We start from the raw sequence: 18,625 nt of genomic DNA on the forward strand, positions 1-18,625 counted from the left end.
GGAGCCAGGCCGTGAAAGGCGTGGACAGTGAGATGGAGGGGTCACTCCCAGTTGGCAGTGGAGCCAGGCCGTGAAAGGCGTGGACAGTGAGATTGAGGGGTCACTCCCAAAGGACAGTGGAGCCAGGCCGTGAAAGGCGTGGATGCTGAGATGGAGAGGTCACTCCTGGAGGACAGCGAAGCCAGGCCTCTGCTTCTTCACAGCACGATGCCATCACCTGGAGGGCTCTGTTGCTGGCCTGTGAGAACTCACAGCCTCTCAGGTGGAGGGGCCTTTGCTCTCCATGGGGACGTGGAGACTCTGGTCATGGTTCATGAAGAACACCACTGGGTTTTCAGTGCCAGCCGCACTGCTAGGGCCCAAATGGTCAATGGTTTGTCCTTTTCTATTAGGTGAAAGCTGGCAGTTCAAACCCACCCAGTGACACGGGGCAGAAAGGCCTGGCGATCTGTTTACAAAGGTCAGGGCCCAGAGAGCTGTGAGGCAGTGCACATGTGGAGAGGCCCCGAGGCAGAAGCAGCTCGATGGTTGCAGGCCGGGCTGCTCAGGGCACTGTCCACACCCCAGGAAGCACCGCTGGTGCTCAGCCGTTACCCGGGTCCAGCACTTCCAACCGTCGAGCCACCCTGCAGGAGACGGCGTGGCTGTCTGCTCCGGTTCAGATCACAGCTTTGTCGCTGTGCGTCAGAACTGAGACGCGCTGGCTCACGCTGGCTCTCATTTACTGTAACACTGAGGACCTGGAGGCACACCAGGGTTTGTCCAGAAGAAACACAGGCTGTGCATTTACGGACAGCCACTCTGAGGACAGAGTCCCCCAGGACTTCTGAGCCAGGAGGTTTCCACTAGAAGTACGGTGAGAACAGGAAACCAACACCTGAAAGGACAGTCCGCCTCTTAAAGGGGGAAAGGCTTTTACTCTTTGAAGTTCACACATGCCTCTGCCTTTGGCTCCTCGGAGGTGGGACAAGCCAGTGCCCATCAGACGGAAGTTAAAGGAGCCAAGAGCGTGCAGGTGGGCTGGCGCGCACACACCTGCCGTGACCAGCTGGGCCCACGCAGCAGAAGCAGGGACTCGCCAGCAGTGAGGAGCTGGGGGAGTCTGGTCCACCTGTAGCCCCCCGACTGAACCTGTGTCAGGGATGAGGGAAGGGGCAGCCGGCCTGAGGAGCAGGGAGGCGTGTGGACCTGAGTCACCAGCTGGTCTCACTAACTGGCCCACAGGGGTTAGGGAGAGTGGAGCAGAGCCCAAGAGGAAGGCGTGAGACATGTGAGCTGGTGTGGACGGCTGTCCTCTGCTGCCTGGTGCAGGCTGGACAAGGCTTACCAATGCGCAAGGTCCCAGCCAGAACAGAAGATGATACAATGTTAATCGTTAACAGGATTAATTGCAATCGTATAAAAGTCCTGAACAGTAAAAAGTGGGCTGACCGGAGGCACGACGGGCCGGAGCATGGCAGTCACTCAGAAGTCCCCGACGGGCCTCAAGGAACTGCCCCCACGGGACCCTGATCACACACGGAGCCGACTCAGAAAACCCGGCCAGCCAGGTGGATGCCTGCGGCAGCCTGTACACTGACACCTGACTGCGTCACCTCAAGAACTCTGTGCCCTAATTGTCAGATGATGATTTGGACGGTTAAGTGGCAGAAATGGGGAAGTTATCTCCCAATTAGGGGCGGACGACGTGGTGCCATGGACTGCTGTTATCTCATCTTTTCCACCATGGTCTTGTGACTCCGACCAAATGGGTGCTGAGGCCGAGGGGGACCAGGATCCACGGGGGTGGACACACAAATAAAACATACAGCACTCTAACGGGGGGGAACGACCTCACTCCACTTACGAGTGCTCCAAACCCTGACGAGAGGGAATCTCATTGCCACCGAGGGAGGGTCCCGAAGCTGAGCCCAGACACGGGACAGAGACCACAGGACCACAGACAGCACAAGACAGCGACAAACAGGTGGAGAAACAGCAGCAGAACCAGGAGGCCTGGCGTGAAACAGGGCAAAGGGATTCCCAGACCCAGAACAAGGCAACCAGGGTGCGTGCGTGGATGTGCCCTCCACAGAGAAGACAGTGAGGCAGCCAGGGTGGACATGCATGGACGTGCCCTCAGGGAAGACGGCGAGGCAGCCAGGGTGGGCGTGCGTGGATGTGCCCTCCAGAGGATGGCAGGGCAGCCAGGGTGAACATGCAAGGACGTGCCCACAGGGAAGACGGCGAGGGCCCTGAGCCCACTGGAGTGTGGGGACCTGAGCACTAAGCGGCCTGGCTGAGCTGACCACTCACTGGAGTGGACAAAGGCTAGCCTGAGGGACCAGAACTGATGCTGACGCTGCACTGGAACCCCTATCTCTGTGAACAGTGTGGCGGGCAGGGGGCACGCGTGTGTGACCTGGGAAAACAGCAGGCTGTCATTCAGGAGAGAAGCGCTGAGGCCACGGTTCCGTCTCAGGCGCCCTGCCCGTCGGCCTCCACCTCGCTTGGGCAAGGGCACACACTTCTCAGTTCTGCCAGTTAGACAGCAGCTGTGCCCTCCAGGGAGCCCGGACCAAAGGCGCTGGCCAGGAGCCCCCTGACCTGCAGACCTCGCTCAGCCCTGCCTCCCACCAGCTCCGCTGCCGCTACTGCAGCTGCCGCCTCCTGGACGGCCACCCAGTGTCCTCATCTCTGTCACACGGCCATCGCAGGCCCAAACAACGCCCTGCACCCCACGGTCCTTCTGTCCTGATGGCCGCGAGAGTCCACCTTCCAGTTCTGGGCTCGCTCAATCTAAACCTGGAGGACTGACCAATCATCATGTCAGTGTTCTCGTCTTATTTGCACTGGCCTCCCTGTCACATGGGGGGGTCTGGTGGCTCAACGGTGAGGACCTGCAGTGCCCCCCCAACGGTCCACCTGCTCCAAGAGCAAGATGGACAACCTCCTTCCTTCCCTGTGACTTACGGCCTCCGAGAACCCAGTGGAGGGTCAGCTAGGAGTTAGTTCTGACTCATGAGTGCACGACAACACACCTAGTCATGAGGTCAAAGTCAGAGGCCAGAACCGGAAAAGCCTTCCTGGGTAACTGACCACACACAGCTTCCTTGTAAAGTTCGTAACGGTGAACATGGAATGGTGTGTGCCGCCTCGGACCGCGGCAACCCTTTCCCAGCCCGCAGAGGGGCAGGGAGCGCCCTGGGAGGGAAGCCGGCTGGTGTCAGATTGGATAAGAAAGCTGGAGGAGGGGGACCCCTCGCGCTGGGCGTTCCGGGCAGGACTCTCCCCCCAGTAGGGAGTTCCACACAGACAGAGCCTCGCACAAAGCAAGCACTCAACTTGAAGCTGTCACTCTTAGTACTATCTCGTCTGCGAACAAGGGAAAGAAAACCAGAAACTGAAACGAGCGAGAGGCCAGTCCTGTCTCCCTGAGGGGGTGGGACGCCCAGGAGCAGACAGCACGCCTCGTGGGGGGCTTGCCTGGCTTAGTGCTCGGTCACCGCTGGGCCTCTCCTCAAGGGAAGGGGACTGGGCTCTGGGACAAGGAGGGGACGGTACCGGGAGACGGCGAAGAGCCCCGCTGGAAGTGAGTCTTCCAGCTTTCCAAGCCCGGCTCCCACTACGCTGTGGACCAGGCACTAATGCAGGCGTTGACACGTCTTCCCACGTCTCTCTTTAGAGTTCTGACAAGCCTCCGAGGCAGACTCGAGCTCTGCATCCAGTCGACAGGGGAGGAAACCAAGCCACAGAGAAGGGAACAACTTCCCAAGGTCATGGTGCCCGTGTGGCCAGGTGGGGATCTGAACGAGTCTACGACCTTCACCACTTTCCTCGAACAACCATTCTCAGCTCAAACTCTCTACCTAGTGCCCACCAAACCAGCACCAAACCGCTGGTCACCGTGACCGACAGGTCCGGGCAGAGCAGCCCACGGGCTCTGAAGCTGCCACCTTCACCGCCCCCGTCTTCTCCCTCGAGCGGCTCACAGGTCTGCACCACCATCAACCTTTCAGTTCGCAGCCAAGCACATAAACACCGTATCACCACGGCTCCTTCCAGTCCCACACACCCGAGCAGGTATGCGCTCGGCTTCTAGAGCAAAGGCCGCAGGTTCTAACCCACCGGAAGTACCCAGGAATAAAGGCCTGGCATCTTGGCTCCAACAGTTGACATCTTCAGAAACCCAGGGAGCGAGGAAGGGTTCTACTTTACGCACAATTTTGTTTTGTTTTGTGTTTGTTGTTTTTTTTTTTTTTAAAAAACATACTCCTGCTGCATTGATTCTGACCATTAGATTTCAGAAGGCTGACACCTTTATGGGAGGGACTCCTGGATCTGAACCACATTTTGATTCGCAGTATGTCCTGGGGTCATTGTAAGTCAGGTGAGCTTGGATGGCAACGAATACACCATTTAGGAAGCACTGGAGGCCTAGTGGTAAGGAGCTGTGCTGCAAATATGAAGGTAGGAGGTTTGAATCCATCAGCTGCTTGGCAGAAGGATGGGCAATCGCTTCCTGTGTGATTTACTGCCCTGAAAACCTGCTGGAGGGCAAGGTAAGGACTGGTTCCGACCCTACAGCACACAGTAACACCACCACGGTTAATCCTCTGTCCTCATTTTCTGAAGCTCCGTCTGACATACTCTGGCATGCCGGAAGGAGGGACGGGTCCTTGGAGAGGGACATCATGCTTGGGAGGGTGGAGGGACGCACAGGAGAGGAAGACCCTCGATAAGACGGATTGATCCAGTGACTGGGGTCACGGGGGTAGGTGTGTCAGAGACAATGAGATTGGCTCAGGACAGAACAGGGTTCAGAGCTGTTGTACTTAGGGTTGCTATGAGCCGCAGGCAACTTGACAACATCATCCCCATTTTACAAAAAAGAAAACTGAGTCACAGAGTTTAAAACATAACAAAGAAATCCGGTTCAATAATGTATACTGCACTGAAACAGAGCACGGAGAAAACTGTTTAAAAGAGATATGTGACGAGGTATTTCTGTCACGACAGGAGTCGGCTACATGGTGGAGTGGACCTGGGGGAGGGTTTGTAAAACAAAGAAATCCGACCTCCAACCAGAAGACCATGTTACAAGAAACACTGGCATCCAAACGTCCTGAGACACTGCCAGCCGCTTGCCTCTCGCAGGCTGGTGGCCTCAGGCAAACGATTACCTCTCTGTACCTCAATCTCCCCACGTACAAATCCAGCTATTACAACAAGGAAATGCGGTCACCCTCAGTGACCACCTCCTCAGGCACAGCCACTAACCACACCAACACCAACCCCGTGAGGCTCATTCCCAAGGGTGTAGATGACTCATGCCTGCTTCCCAGGGCTTCCCTTGCCACCAGGCTCCGTGCGGCACCTCCCCTGACCCTCACCTCGAGGGCTGACTCCACAAGTTCAGACTCTGCCCGTCTAGCCCTGCCACGTGGGCAGCACCCAGCCTTCCCACGGGTTCCCACTGGCCCCAGTGAGATCACTCCCTGGAAGAACTCTCAGAACCAAGTGGAATGGTCCCCCTTCCTTGCAGTCACTCATTCATTCTGACCTGACAGGACACACGCAGCAGGCATTCTGCAAACCCAGCACGGGGCCTCCACTGACCCCAGGAACACGCCACCTCTCCTGTGCATGGACATTCTCACAGATGCAGAGGGTCCCAAAGACCAGCATCCCCCGTCCCTGCGGGCTCATCAGTGACCCCTTCTCCTGAGGTCAGAGCACCAGGTGCGGGTCCCGTGGCCCCGACAGTATAATGGGTTTAGAGGGTCAGGCCACTTCTGTGGTGGCTGCTGCTAGACCAAAGCAACACACATACAAGCAAATGAGTGTGTCTGTTTTTAAAAACTTTATTTATACTAAAACAGGACAGGCCGGGAGCCGCTGCCTGCCAATCCCTAGGGTACCAGCTGCCTCCAGCCACAGTGGCTTCCTGCAGTTCCCAGAGCACACGCAGGACACCCGCCTCAGGACCTGGGCCCCCGCTTTCCCCTGCCTGGAAGATGTTCCCCGAGTGCCCTTCCCTGTTCAAGCAAGGGCTTCCAGACCATTCCATCTCTCAGGCCGTTCCTAGTCACACAAAAAACGCACTGATGTTACGTGATTCCAACTCCCACTGACCTTACAGGAGGACACAGCGAGGTGCCCTGGGGATCTGTGGTTGAAGCCTTCTGCTGCTAGCATACAGGACAGCGGTTTGAAGCCACCAAGCCCTCCTCAGAACCACGGGGCAGTCTGCACACGTCTCAGAAGCTCTGACGGGCACCTCAATTCTGCTACCAGGTCACAAGACATCAGAATCGGCGAGCTCTGGTGGCCTAGTGGCAAGACGCTGCACTGCAATCCCAGAGGAGCACATTTCAAATCCACCAGATGCTCTGCTGAAGAAGGAGGGTGCAACCTCCTCCTGTACCAGTCAGATCTGATTTGACGGTGTGTGTACACACACACACACACACACACACACACACACACACACACACTCTAAAAAAATTAAAAAAAAAAAAGACATCAGAATCAACTCAACAGCAGTGGGTGTTGGTTTATGGGATAGAGCAGAGTCCCGGGGTCTCCCCAGCTGTCACTCTTTGCACAAGCAGACATCTTTCTCCCCCGGAGCAGCCGGGGGATTCCAACTGCTGACCATCAGGTTAGCAGCCAACCATCTAATTACTGCACCGTCAGAAAAGGGAGAAACAATGAAGGTCCACTACAGGCTAATCTAAACAGGACTAAATGAACTCTGCTTTACCTCTTTTAAAGAGCCCTGGTGAGGCAGTGTGCTAAATGAAAGGTCAGTGGTTCAAAGCCAACCACTGCTCCACTGAAGAGACATGGCTATTCTCTGCCCAGAGCGATTTGTAGCCTCACAAATGGAGGTTTCTGGGGAGCTCTGGTGGCCTAGTGGCAAGAAGCTGCAACTACAATCCCAGAGGTGCACGGTTCGAATCCACCAGATGCTCTGCCGGGGAAGGAGGGGCAATCTCCTCCTGTACCAGTCAGATCTGATTTGACGGTACACGCATACAAAAATAATAAAATTAAATTTAAAAAAAAAAAACAAATGGAGGTTTCTGGATGTGAGGCAGCAGGCCCCTTTCCTGTTCCTTTAACTGAGAGCTAAGGCAGCCTTCAGTATGGAATGAAGCTCAACATCAAGAAAACAAAGATGCTCACCACTGGGCCAACTGGCAGCATCATGATGGATGGAAAAGAGAAAGAGATAGTTCACAGCTTCAGTTTGCTTGGCTTGACAGTCAGCACTCTTGGTACCAGCCAGGAAATTAAAAGATGAATTACACTGGGAAAGTCAGTTGTCAGAAACCTCTCCAAAGTACTGAAGAGCAACAATGTCAGTCTGGAGACTAAGGTGTGCCTGATTCAGGCCACAGTCTTTGGAATTATTTGCTATGTGTCAGAAAGCTGGACAATGAATGGAGATGATAGAAGGAAAACAGATGCCTTTGCTCTGTGGTGCAGGAGAATAGCATTGCATATACCATGGACTGCTAGAACAAACAGGTTTGTCCTGGAGAGAGTGAAGCCAGGCTGCTTCTTGGAGGCAAGGATTCTGAAGCTTGGTCTAACATACTCTGGACATGTTGCAAGGTGGGACCAGTCCTTGGAGAGGGACATCATGCTTACGAGGGTGGAGGAACAGTGCAGAAGAGGAAGACCCTGGATGAGATGGATTGATTCAGTGACTGGGGTAATGGGGGGTAGGTGTGTCAGAGACAGTGAGATTGGCAGAGGATAGAACAGGGTTTAGGGCTTTTGTATACGGGGTCACTGTGAGTTGTAGGCGACTCAACGGCACATAACAACAAGACAGCAGATCACTGCTGGTGGAGACTGATGGTCGGCCTTTCGATCCATCAGGATAAACAAGCAAGCACTACATAACCAAAGCCGGAAAACATGCAGCAACCTGCACGTCATCCCCTCGGTATCACAAGCAGACAGGTAGGGGATGCACCCCTAAGAACAACCCTAAAAGGACACAGCAGGGTAGGGCAGGGGTGGATCTGCTGTGCAGAAGGTAGTCTTCTACCGCCATCCACCATTCCCCACCAGGGAGTCTTTTAAAAAAAAAAATTGTGACTTTTAATGAAGGTTTACAGAGAAGCTGGGTTTTCATCAGAAAGCTTTTAGAGATTTAAAGTGGGAGGTAGTGGCGAAGGGAGCTCTGCTGGCACAGACTGCACGGAGGGCACTGTTGACCCCAAGCCCAGTTCTGGAAGTTCAATCTCCCCACTGGTATTCACAGCCTCGGAAACCTGACAGAGGGTCAGGAGGGTGAGGGGGAACCATTGGACAGCAGTGAATGAGGAGGCGGGCGGGTGGACGAGACAAACGACACAGCCACGCAACCCTCTGTGGCAGGTGCTACAGTCTGGGTCACGCTGCTCATGGTTAAAGGCAAAGCTGAGGGAGGTCTGGTGGCCTAGTGGGAAGAAGCTGTGCTGCAGTCCCAAAGATGTGCGGTTCAAATCCACCAGACGCTCGGCTGGAGGAGGGGCAACCTCCTCCTGTGCTAGTCGGATCCAATTCCACGGTGCACAACAAGAAAAAGAGAGAGAAAAACAAAGAGCAAAGCTAGCTGTCTGCTGTCACTCTTCCTAGTCAAGGAAGGAATGAAGAAACAAAATGAAGTTGCTTGAAAATATTAACAAAAGCACTTTCCCACCATCCTGAGCCTCCTTAACCTTCCATCTGCCAATCAGACGTACAGAGTTCCCCTTCCACAGAGCCTGTGACCACATGTGGCCAGGTGGAACCAGAGAGTGGGGTGACTATGCTGGACTTTCTCAGCAGACTCAAACTACACAGAACTTTACAATCAGGGCCTTTCCTGACTGTGGCGGGACAGATGGGACCACAGAAGAAGGGCCAGAGACACATCTCTGTGTTTCTCTGAAAGGGACACAAGGCAAGGAGGCTTTGCAGAAGTGGACGGCCATATCTTTCTCCCACAGAGACACAGCTCGGTTTGAACCACTGCTTTTCAGGTGAAAAGCTGAATGCTTTAAACAATATGCACACTGGGGGCTGGAAAAGGCCAGGAAACAAACCCTCCAGAACTGCAAAGTAAGACATGTGTGTTGTTTAAACTACAAGGAGTCCTGGTGGTGTGATGGTTACAGTGCTTGGCTGCTAACCCAAAGGTTGGTGGTTTGAATCCACCAAAGGTTGGTGGTTTGAATCCACCAACTGCTCCCTGGGAGAAAAGACCTGGCAATGTGCTCCCCTCCCTACAGGGCCGTGCTACTTAAGTCACATGGGGTTCCCGTACCTCACGATGCACTCGATGGCACCCAGCAAGAAGCCATCAACTCCGAGGCCGCTGTTACAGCACCAGCAGAAAGCTAACAGGACAAAACCCAGACATCTACAGACGCCGAGCTCCTCCGTTCTCCAAGATGCCCCAGAGAGCAGCGCCTGTCCCCCGCGGCACCAGAGATTTGGCGCTGGGTAACTCGGGTGGGGGAGGCTGCCCTATGCACTGCCAGTGTCAGCAGCCGTCTGTGGTCTGGTCCACCAGGTGCCAGGGGCACTAGCGACAACTAAAACAGCCCCACCCGCTGAATAACGTCCTGAGAGGCACGAGCCTGCTGAGAGCTGCTGGATTTTCTCTATGTAACACACTCACCTAAACCACACGCACACAGGTGAACACACACCCACAACAAGGTGAACAGGAAAGGGCAGAGTAACTGAGGAGGGAGGGCGCTGCATGATATGAGCTACGCACGTTAACAGAAACACAGCAAGCCATTCCCTGCACTGTCACTCCCTGCGTCTTCCTGAGGACACGTCACCTTCTTCTCGAGCTCCTCCTCCTGGCATTACCTGGGTTCCACCACCTCTGAGGGGCCTTCCCTAAAAGGGGTCTCCCAGGCCCCGCACTTGCCGCCCACTGAAAGCGCCTCACCTTGCCTGACCTTGCTGGGTCTCTGCTCACACGTCCCCTCAGCAAGGACTCCTGTGCCCGCACTGTTAAGAACTGCACCCCGCCTCTCCCCACTTTCTCCCGTGCCATTTATCCTCATCTACCTACGTCTGCCTGTACTACGGGCAAACCTCATCTTCTCACACGTGGCTTCGGTGCACTTGACAGAGAGCCTGGGGCTTTTCACAAACGGAAGGCCTGTGACAACCCTGCTTTCATCCAGTCTACAGGCGCCACCTGCGCTGTCTGCGGCACGTCTGGCCTCGCCATGTTTCAAACGCTGTTGCTCATCATGGGCACGGCGCTCGGGGCACCGTCTGCACCATCGAGCCGCAGGAGGGGGTCGGGCAATCTCCTCCCACTACGGATTTACCGCCTCCCCACGGAGGGTCACCAGAGGTGGAACCAACTGGGAGGCAGGTGAGCTGGAGTTTGACTACACATTTAACAGAGCACAGTCTAAGGTAAGGTAACTCCGCACTGAGAAACCAGACGCCTCAGGAGACGCACTGCCCTGTTCCCTGCAACGCAGTGTGCACCCGGGCACCTCCGTGGCACCGAGGTGGGTAGTAGACACCTTCTCCGGCTGTCACGGTCACCATCCTGGACTTTGGGAGCCTCAGAACCGCTGCCAGTCTTGCTCCCTGTGATCCACCTGTGCCGAGGCCACACGAGCTCACTCGCACAGCATCTGGCCTCTTTCTTTCTTTCTTTCTTTCGCCCACTTCCTTTGCACGTCCACAATATTTCATTAGCTCTCCACTCTGACCAGGCCCTGGTACAGAGCTAAGGAAGTATGACTGACGTGCGCGAGGCGTGTCTCGCACCTGTGTCCTGCCGGGCAGCTGGTGTCACCACTGCGTCTCAGGACTGCACCTGATCCACAGAGGTGGCGTCCTGGAGTCTGTCCTGGTTCTGACCTGGGGGGGGGGGGGCCCTGTGCGTGTCAGACCACAACGGCTCCAGGGGTCTTCCGAGCAGGGACCTCTGGCAGCAGACGGGTTTGCAGGGGCCACGTTTTGGGGACTCCCACTGACGTTTGTTTGTTGTTGTTGTTGTTATGTGCCGTCGTGTTGTTTCCGACTCATAGCGACCCTATGCACAACAGCCCTAAATCCTGCGCCAACCGCACCGCCTCTGACACACCCATCCCGATTACCCCAGTCACTGAATCAATCCATCTCATAGAGGGTCTTCCCCTCCTGCGCTGTCCCTCCACCCTCCCAAGCATGATGTCTCTCTCCAAGGACCCGTCCCTCCTGGCAACATGTCCAAAGTATGTCAGACAAAGCCCCAGAATCCTTGCCTCCAAGGAGTAGCTTGGTTTAATCCTCTCCAAGATGAATCTGTTTGTTTTCCTGGCAGTCCATGGTACATTCGGTACCCTTCTCCAGCACCACAGCTCAAAAGCATCCACTCTCTTTCTGTCCTCCCTAATCACTGTCCAACTCTCTGATGTATAACAAGCGATTGCAAATACCATGGCCTGTATCAGGCGCATGTTTGGTTAAAAAAATGCCAAATTTACGGATATCAAGTCAAATCCAACTCACTGATCCTCAAGGAAAGAGAACAACCACAGAGCGCCCACAGCTACCATCCTCAAGGAAGCACAAGGCTGTATCTTCCTCGCTCCTTTCAGACAGCAACTGAGTGCTTCAACCACCGTGCCAACCGAGCTGGGTTATGTCATAAACTCTCGACTCACGGCCATCAGGTAGGAACTGACTCAAAGCTGACCCTCCAGCAGATTTTCAGAGGCTGTAAATTACATGGGAGGGGACTGCCCACCTTTCTCCCAAGGAGCAGCTCAGGGGGTTTTGTACCACCTAGCTTTGGGTTGGCAGCACAACTCCCTACCCACTGGGCCACGAGGGCTCCATCTAATAAACAGCAGGGATTTATTGATTGATTTCATTCCTACAACAGCCTTACGAACTAGGTAATAATTAGGACCCTTATTGGACAAAAAGAGGAAACTAAGGCTTAGGGAAGATTATTTGCCCATGTCAATTAGCAAGAAGCAGACAAGCCGGGCAGACAACTGGAGCCTGTTGGACTCTAGAAACTTAACAATCAGGAACCTGGAGGAGGCAGCTCAGCTTTGGAGGCCTGCCTGGGGCACCCCCACCTCCTCTACTCCCCACTTGGGGAAATAAAGGCCCCAAGGGAGAATGGGCTTCCCCTCCAATCACCACTCAGCAAACACAGCTAACTTTTATGGGGCCCTTACATCAGCCAGCCATTCTTCCGTTTCATGTGGCCTATTAACTCATTTTGCTCTCATAACCAGCTAATGAGACTGGCATTATAATTAGTCACACATTAGGCACAACAGAGGCTCAGAACGGTGAAACCAGCTGGCCAAGGTCACCCAGGAAGTAGGTAGGAGGTGGACTTAGGCTGGGCATGACCATAGCGCTGGTAACCACAGTGCCTGGGCTGACCCATGGTGACCCCCTCCAATGTCCACCTCCCACCTGCTGGGTGACCTTGAGACAGGAGAAGGGCTCCACACCACTTTTTTTAAAACTATGTACCCTCGGGAAAGCAAACTGCCAAGGCTTTCTTTTAGGGAACCCACCCGTCTAGTGCTGGGGACCCAAGGGGACCAAACCGAACTGCATCCACGGGACTCTCAACGCTGGACACCTTTACAAGATCGGGTTGCCACGTCTCCAGCCAAAAGAGCTTAACCACTGCGCTACCAGGCTTCCTAAAGTGCCCCTACCTCCTCTCAACTCACCAGGTGAGCTCAGGGCCCCCCCTGCACCCCACCCACAGCCATCAAGCCGATGCCTTCGCAGAACTGCCCCCCAGCAGTTTCCAAAGCTGCAGATCTTTTAGGAAGCAGGTTGCCACGTCTTTCTTCCGCGGCGCAGCCGGCGGGGACCAAGCGCAGGTCTTTTGGAAGGCAGCCCCCCCAAAAAAATGCTTCGGCCACTGCGCCGCCAGGGCTCCCCCAACACCCCACTTATTAGCAAAACGTAGCCCCTCGAAACTGCGCATGGCCCCCTGGACACCGGGAATGGGCAGTTTGGCAAGTCCGTCCTCCCCGCCCCCTCCCCCGGGCCGTGGGTTGTTCCTGCAACTCTCTTCCCTCTGCGGGGGGCGCCCCAATATTAGAAGGGGGAAGGGAGGGCTTGGGAAGGTGGCCTTCCACTCTCGGTGCCCAACTGGGGCCCTAATCGCGACAGCGATGTGGCCGCGAGGACTAAATCAATGGGGGGGGGGGTGCTGGGGTTCTCCCCAAGGCTGACCCGGCCAGCCCCGGGTCCACGCGGAGGCCGTGACCAATCGCTGTGTCCGGCCGACCGGCGGACCCCACCCCGGCTTCGGCCGCGCGCAAGGCCAGGCCCCGGGACCCTTCTCCCGGCTCGTCCCCGCTCCCGCCCTCCGCCGCGCCCTCGTCCAATCTGGGGCGCCGTCTCATCGGGCTCCGCGACCCCGACGGATAAGAGGTGGGCGCTGATTGGCCGCCCGCTGGCTTCCGCCACTCCCAGTGAACACGCAGCTCTGGGTCCGCGAGGGCCGCCCGCGCCCCCTTCCCCGAGGCCCCCCGTCCCCGACGCCCCCAGGGGTCCCCGGTCGCCTCCCGCACCTGGACGTCCTCGTTGCGGAGCTCGTCGATGAGCACCGCGATGGGGTACAGCGAGTCATCGCCGTCGGCCGCCGCCATCTTGGCTCTGTCCCGTTCCTGTCAGATTGCGGCCAGCGCCGTGCTGCAACGGGGATGGGGAGGGGCGGGGCTCGGAGGGGCAGGAAAGACCGGCGTGGGGACGCCCGAGCCGCTTCCCAGGGGCTACCTTACGCTCATTGGCCGCGCGGTGCCACCCCAAGCCGCCGTCTCATTGGCAGGGATAAGCCAGGTCCCGCCCACTGCCCATTTGTCATTGGTGAAATGGACCAACCTGAGACTCGCTCAAGGGTAGGAGGGGGAGGGAAAGAAACGGAAGTATGCGGTATCCTAGAAACCGGGCTTACGCCCGCCTACGTCGCCGCTGACAACGGCGGAGATGAGCAGTTGCGTCTAGCCAATGAGGGGCGAGATTGGGCGGGGCGGGACACCGCCTGTCCTTCAGCGAGTCCGGGAGATGGCTTCTGCGCGTGCGTCACTGGCATGCATTACGTCATGCGTGGACGCGGTTACTGCCAGGGTTTGGTGCTGGTGCGCATTGGTGACTGCCAATTCCCACGGCATTTTCGCCGGAGGAAAAAGAAAAAAGGAGTCTTTGATTTGTACCTGCGGAGACAGAGGCTTAGGGCAGGGTATCGACTTGCATTACCAACCAACGAACCCTGGATCTGGTATTTAAATTTAAAGAAAATTGCTGGCTCAGTGGATTATAAGTTGGGCTTCTGACAGTTTGATGGCTTAAACCCATCAGTAGTTCTGCTGCTGAAAAGATCTGCAGCTTTCCTCCCACCTCTTCACCATCACCACCACTCACCGCCCCTTCCTTTTCACAGCTGAATATACACTTCTTGTTTTTCAGGCAAGCCTCTGCCCAAGCTGGGCTTTCTATGCTGCATAAATAGTCATTCCCCTTCTTTAAATATAGTATAAGCAGTTCCTGCTTAACTATTAGCCTAACAGTTGGCAGTTCGAACCAAGGCAGTGGGAAAAAGGCCTTGTAGTCAGCATCTGTAGAGATCAAACCAAGACCACGCTTTTAGTGGATTCCAGCTCAGTGCCAAGAAAACCCAATGCAGCACAGTTCCCTTCCCAAAGGAATGAGACCCCTAGGAGCTGAAATGGATTGGAGGGCTGGGCCCCTCTTGAGAGCATCCCTCTCTCAGAGCCCTCATCCCTAGAACAGGGTCTGAATGTGTCTTGCAATCTCTCCTCCACAGAAGAGGGAGCTCTCTGGCATACAATAAAGAGTTTTGCTGTTAATTCAAGGGTTGAACCTCGCTGGTATGGACTGAGGCTCAATGTCAAGAAGGCAAAGATTCTCACCACTGGACCAATTGACAGCATCAGGATGGATGGTGAAGAGATTGAGATTGTTCACAGCTTCAGTTTGCTCAGCTCCTCGGTCAACACTCTTGGCACCAGTAGCCAGGAGATCAAAAGACGTATTGCGATGGGGAAGTGTTCTGTTAGGGACCTATCTAAAGTACTCAAGAGCAACGGTGTCTCTCTGGAGACTAAGGTGCGCTAGATACAGGCCATGGTCTTTGCGATCACTTGTTATGCATCAGAGAGTTGGACAATGACTAAGGAGGATAGAAGAATTGATGCCTTTGAGCTGTAGTGCTGGCGAAGAGTATTGAATGTACCATGGACTGTCAAGAAAACAAACAGATTCATCCTGGAGGGGGTTAAACCAGGCAAGGATTCTGAGGCTTCGTCTGACATACTCTGGACATGTTATAAGGAGGGTCAGGTCCTTGGAGAGGGACATCATGCTTGGGAGGGTGGAGGGACAGCGCAGGAGGGGAAGACCCTCTATGAGGTGGATTGATTCAGTGACTGGGGTAATCTGGATGGGAGTGTCTGAGAGAGTGCAACTGGCACAGGACAGAGCAGGGTTTAGAGCTGTTGTACATAGGGTCGCTATGAGTTGCAAACGACTCGATGGCACATAACAACAACAACAAAAACCACCACCACCTCTCTGGCAGTTTAAATCCACCAGTTGCTCCAAAGGGGACAGATGGCCAGTATACTCCTAAATGATTTAAAAGTCTCTGACAACCCACTAAAGTCGGTTCTAAGTCAACGGCACACACAACAGTGGCATATTTGCATTGCCCATTGGGCTGTTAACTGAAAAGTCGGTGGTTCAAGTGCACCAGCCACTGGATAAGACAAAGGTGGGCAGTGTCCGCTCCTAAAAATTCACAGCCTCCGAATCGCGCATGGAGGGTCACTGTGAGTGTAAGGTGACTCAGAGCAAGTGGGTTTTTGTTTCACGTCATTAAAACATCCATGCCAACAAAACATCAAACCGCCACTGGATAAATGGTCCTCTTACACAGTCACGAGGCCAGATCAATGACTGACTGACACGGAATTGCTTTTCTCCATATACTTTATTAACAAATCCAGACGGCAGCAGAATCCTTCTCCATGCCCGCCTTTCCCCTTTCAGTGAGGGAATTTTTTTTATCTTTTTTTTAAAACTTAATTTTAATGAAAGTTTACTGAGACTTAGATTGTTGCACATTTCTTCCTGCCCACCCCAACATTCACTCTTCTTGAAAAGTAAAACTCTTTCATTGTTATGCAATCCCTCCCCCCAAGTCCACTCCACTGTGCAGCCTTCACGCTGGACTTCTGTCATGACAAGAATACCCATTCATATGTCCCTTTTAAACAGTTCTCTCCCTCATCTGTTTCAATGCAGTATACATCATTCCTCCCCTCCTTCTCTATCTTTCCTCAACCCCGATGTCAGCTCCGTTTTACAACAGTGGCCCTATGCAATATTTGTCCTATTGTGACTGAGATATTTCACTCAGCATAATGTCCTCCAGGGTCATCCATTTTGCATAATATTTCATTAGTTCCTTTTTTTTCCAATGCTCCGTAGTATTCCATTGTGTGAATATACTAGAGCTTCTCTATCCATTCATTTGTTGATGAGTACTTGGGTTGTTTCCACCTCTTTGCTATTATGAACAATGCCGCAATAAACATGGATGTGCATATATCTGCTTGGGTGGCAGTTATGGTTTCTTTAGCATAAATTCCCAGTACTGGACTTGCAGGGTCAAATGGTATTTCTATTTACAACTTTTTGAGAAAGCACCATACGGCCTTCCATAGTGGTTGCACCACAGTCAGGGGTTTTTATGGTCAGTTATTAACCTACATTTCACTGTTTTGTGTCCATAGTTACAGGGCTCCTGTCATGTGGAGAACCAGTTCATATCTTAACTGCCACAATGCTTCTAACACTGTGCTGACTGAGGTAGTGTTCAGATGCCAACCAGCTTGTCAAAATGTCACCTTCTTTTCTGTGGCTATCCCCCACTGACCTTGAAGCAAGCAATATTTTCTACTTACCCCTTGGACTCTTCTCCATTTCTCAAAACCATAACATTCACTTTCCCAGAGGTGAGCGGTTCGAATCCACCAGATGCTTTGCGGGAGACGAAGGGACTATCTCCTCCTGTACCAGTCAGATCCAATTTGACGGTACACACACACACAAAATAATAATAAAATTTAAAAAACAAAACAAAACATTCACTTAAGGTGAGATCAGAGTTTTCTAAATTCAAGCCCATGGAATTTTAACCAGAGTGCAAACCTTCACTTTTATTTATGTTCCATATTCTAGAATATGAATGCAAATAAATTCTGAGCTTTATTATACTATCTCTCGAAACCCAGACCCTGTGCTGTCAATTCTGACTTCCAGTGAGAGGTCCAAGGCTGTTGTTGTTGTTGTTGTTATGTGCCGTCAACTTGCTTGCGACTCACAGCGACCCTATGTACAGCATCCCTAAACCCTGCTCTATCCTGTGACAATCGTACTGCCTCTGACACACCCATCCCGATTACCCCAGTTACTGAATCAATCCACCTCATAGAGGGCCTTCCCCTCCTGTGCGGACCCTCCACCCTCCCAAGCATGATGTCCCTCTCAAAGGACCAGTCCCTCCTTGCAACATGTCCACAGTATGTCAGAGGAAGCCTCAGAATCCTTGCCTCCAAGGAGCAGCCTGGTTTAACCCTCTCCAGGATGAGCCTGTTTGTTTTCTTAGCAGTACACGGTACATTCAATATTCTTCTCAGGTTGTGCCAAGAAATCTGGAGAACCACCACCAGGCCAACTGACTGGAAGAGATCTCTATTTATTCCCATTCCAAAGAAGGGTGACCCAAGAGAGTGTGGAAACTATAGAACGGTATCATTGATTTCACACGCAAGCAAGATTCTGCTGAAGGTTATCCAAAAACGACTGGAACAGCACATCAGCAAAGAACTACCAGAAGTCCAGGCTGGGTTTAGAAGGGGTCGTGGTACTAGGGATACTGTAGCTGATGTTAGATGGTCCAAGGCTCCATCTTTGTTTTGCCTAGCTGCTGCTGGGTTTAAACCCATGACCTTTTGTTTCGCAGCCTAGCAGTCTAACCCCTGGACCAACAGGGTTCATTTCAGTGCTAACTATTGTGAAATGTATTCTATGGATTCATTCCTTGAACCCTCAAAACAACTCTGAGATAGGAGAGAGCCATAGAGTTGTTGTGAGGGTCGAATGCATTGACTTATTTGTGGGAGAGAAAACTGAGGCACAGAGAGGCTGAGGAATCTGTCCAAGAGTGTTGCAGACCGAGGGTCCCAAAGAATAGAATAATTTTATCATTATTAATAAAGAGACAAACAGCCAGGAATGAGATAGAGCAGAGAGCATAAAACAGGGGGCCAACAGTTCTCGACTGAAGACCCCAAGCCCTGCTTCTCTGAGAATTTATTTAGAATCATAAGATAAAAAAAGTAAAATCACAAGGAAGTACAAAACAAAGGATAATGGTGAAGTCTTTTACAGATAAGACCAAGTTCCTCAAGAGGGAGGAATCACAAGATTCCTCAAGAGGGGAATCTAATCTCAAGAGGGAGGGGTTCATTTGACACAAACTAAGAACAATGTTAACTCCTAAGGAATGCCCCAGTGCCACAAGGTGACCTTCAGCTTGTATTAAGCCTCCCTCATTTCCTGATACAGC

At 53.4% G+C, this 18,625-nt stretch overlaps 1 protein-coding gene across 1 annotated transcript in view; it reads right to left on the reverse strand.

The window, feature by feature from the left end:
* PPP2R1A (protein phosphatase 2, regulatory subunit A, alpha) overlaps positions 1-13,622 on the reverse strand; it is a 32,875-nt gene extending 19,253 nt beyond the window's left edge. Inside the window, exon 1 of the mRNA XM_006897386.1 lies at positions 13,545-13,622. Within this exon, the coding sequence (XP_006897448.1) occupies positions 13,545-13,622 (78 nt within the window). The remainder of the gene's footprint in view (positions 1-13,544) is intronic.
* Positions 13,623-18,625: the final 5,003 nt, after the last annotated feature.

The sequence above is a fragment of the Elephantulus edwardii genome, unplaced genomic scaffold (assembly GCF_000299155.1).
Source record: "Elephantulus edwardii isolate Elephantulus edwardi_28Jun2011 unplaced genomic scaffold, EleEdw1.0 scaffold00208, whole genome shotgun sequence".
Taxonomy (NCBI): domain Eukaryota; kingdom Metazoa; phylum Chordata; class Mammalia; order Macroscelidea; family Macroscelididae; genus Elephantulus; species Elephantulus edwardii.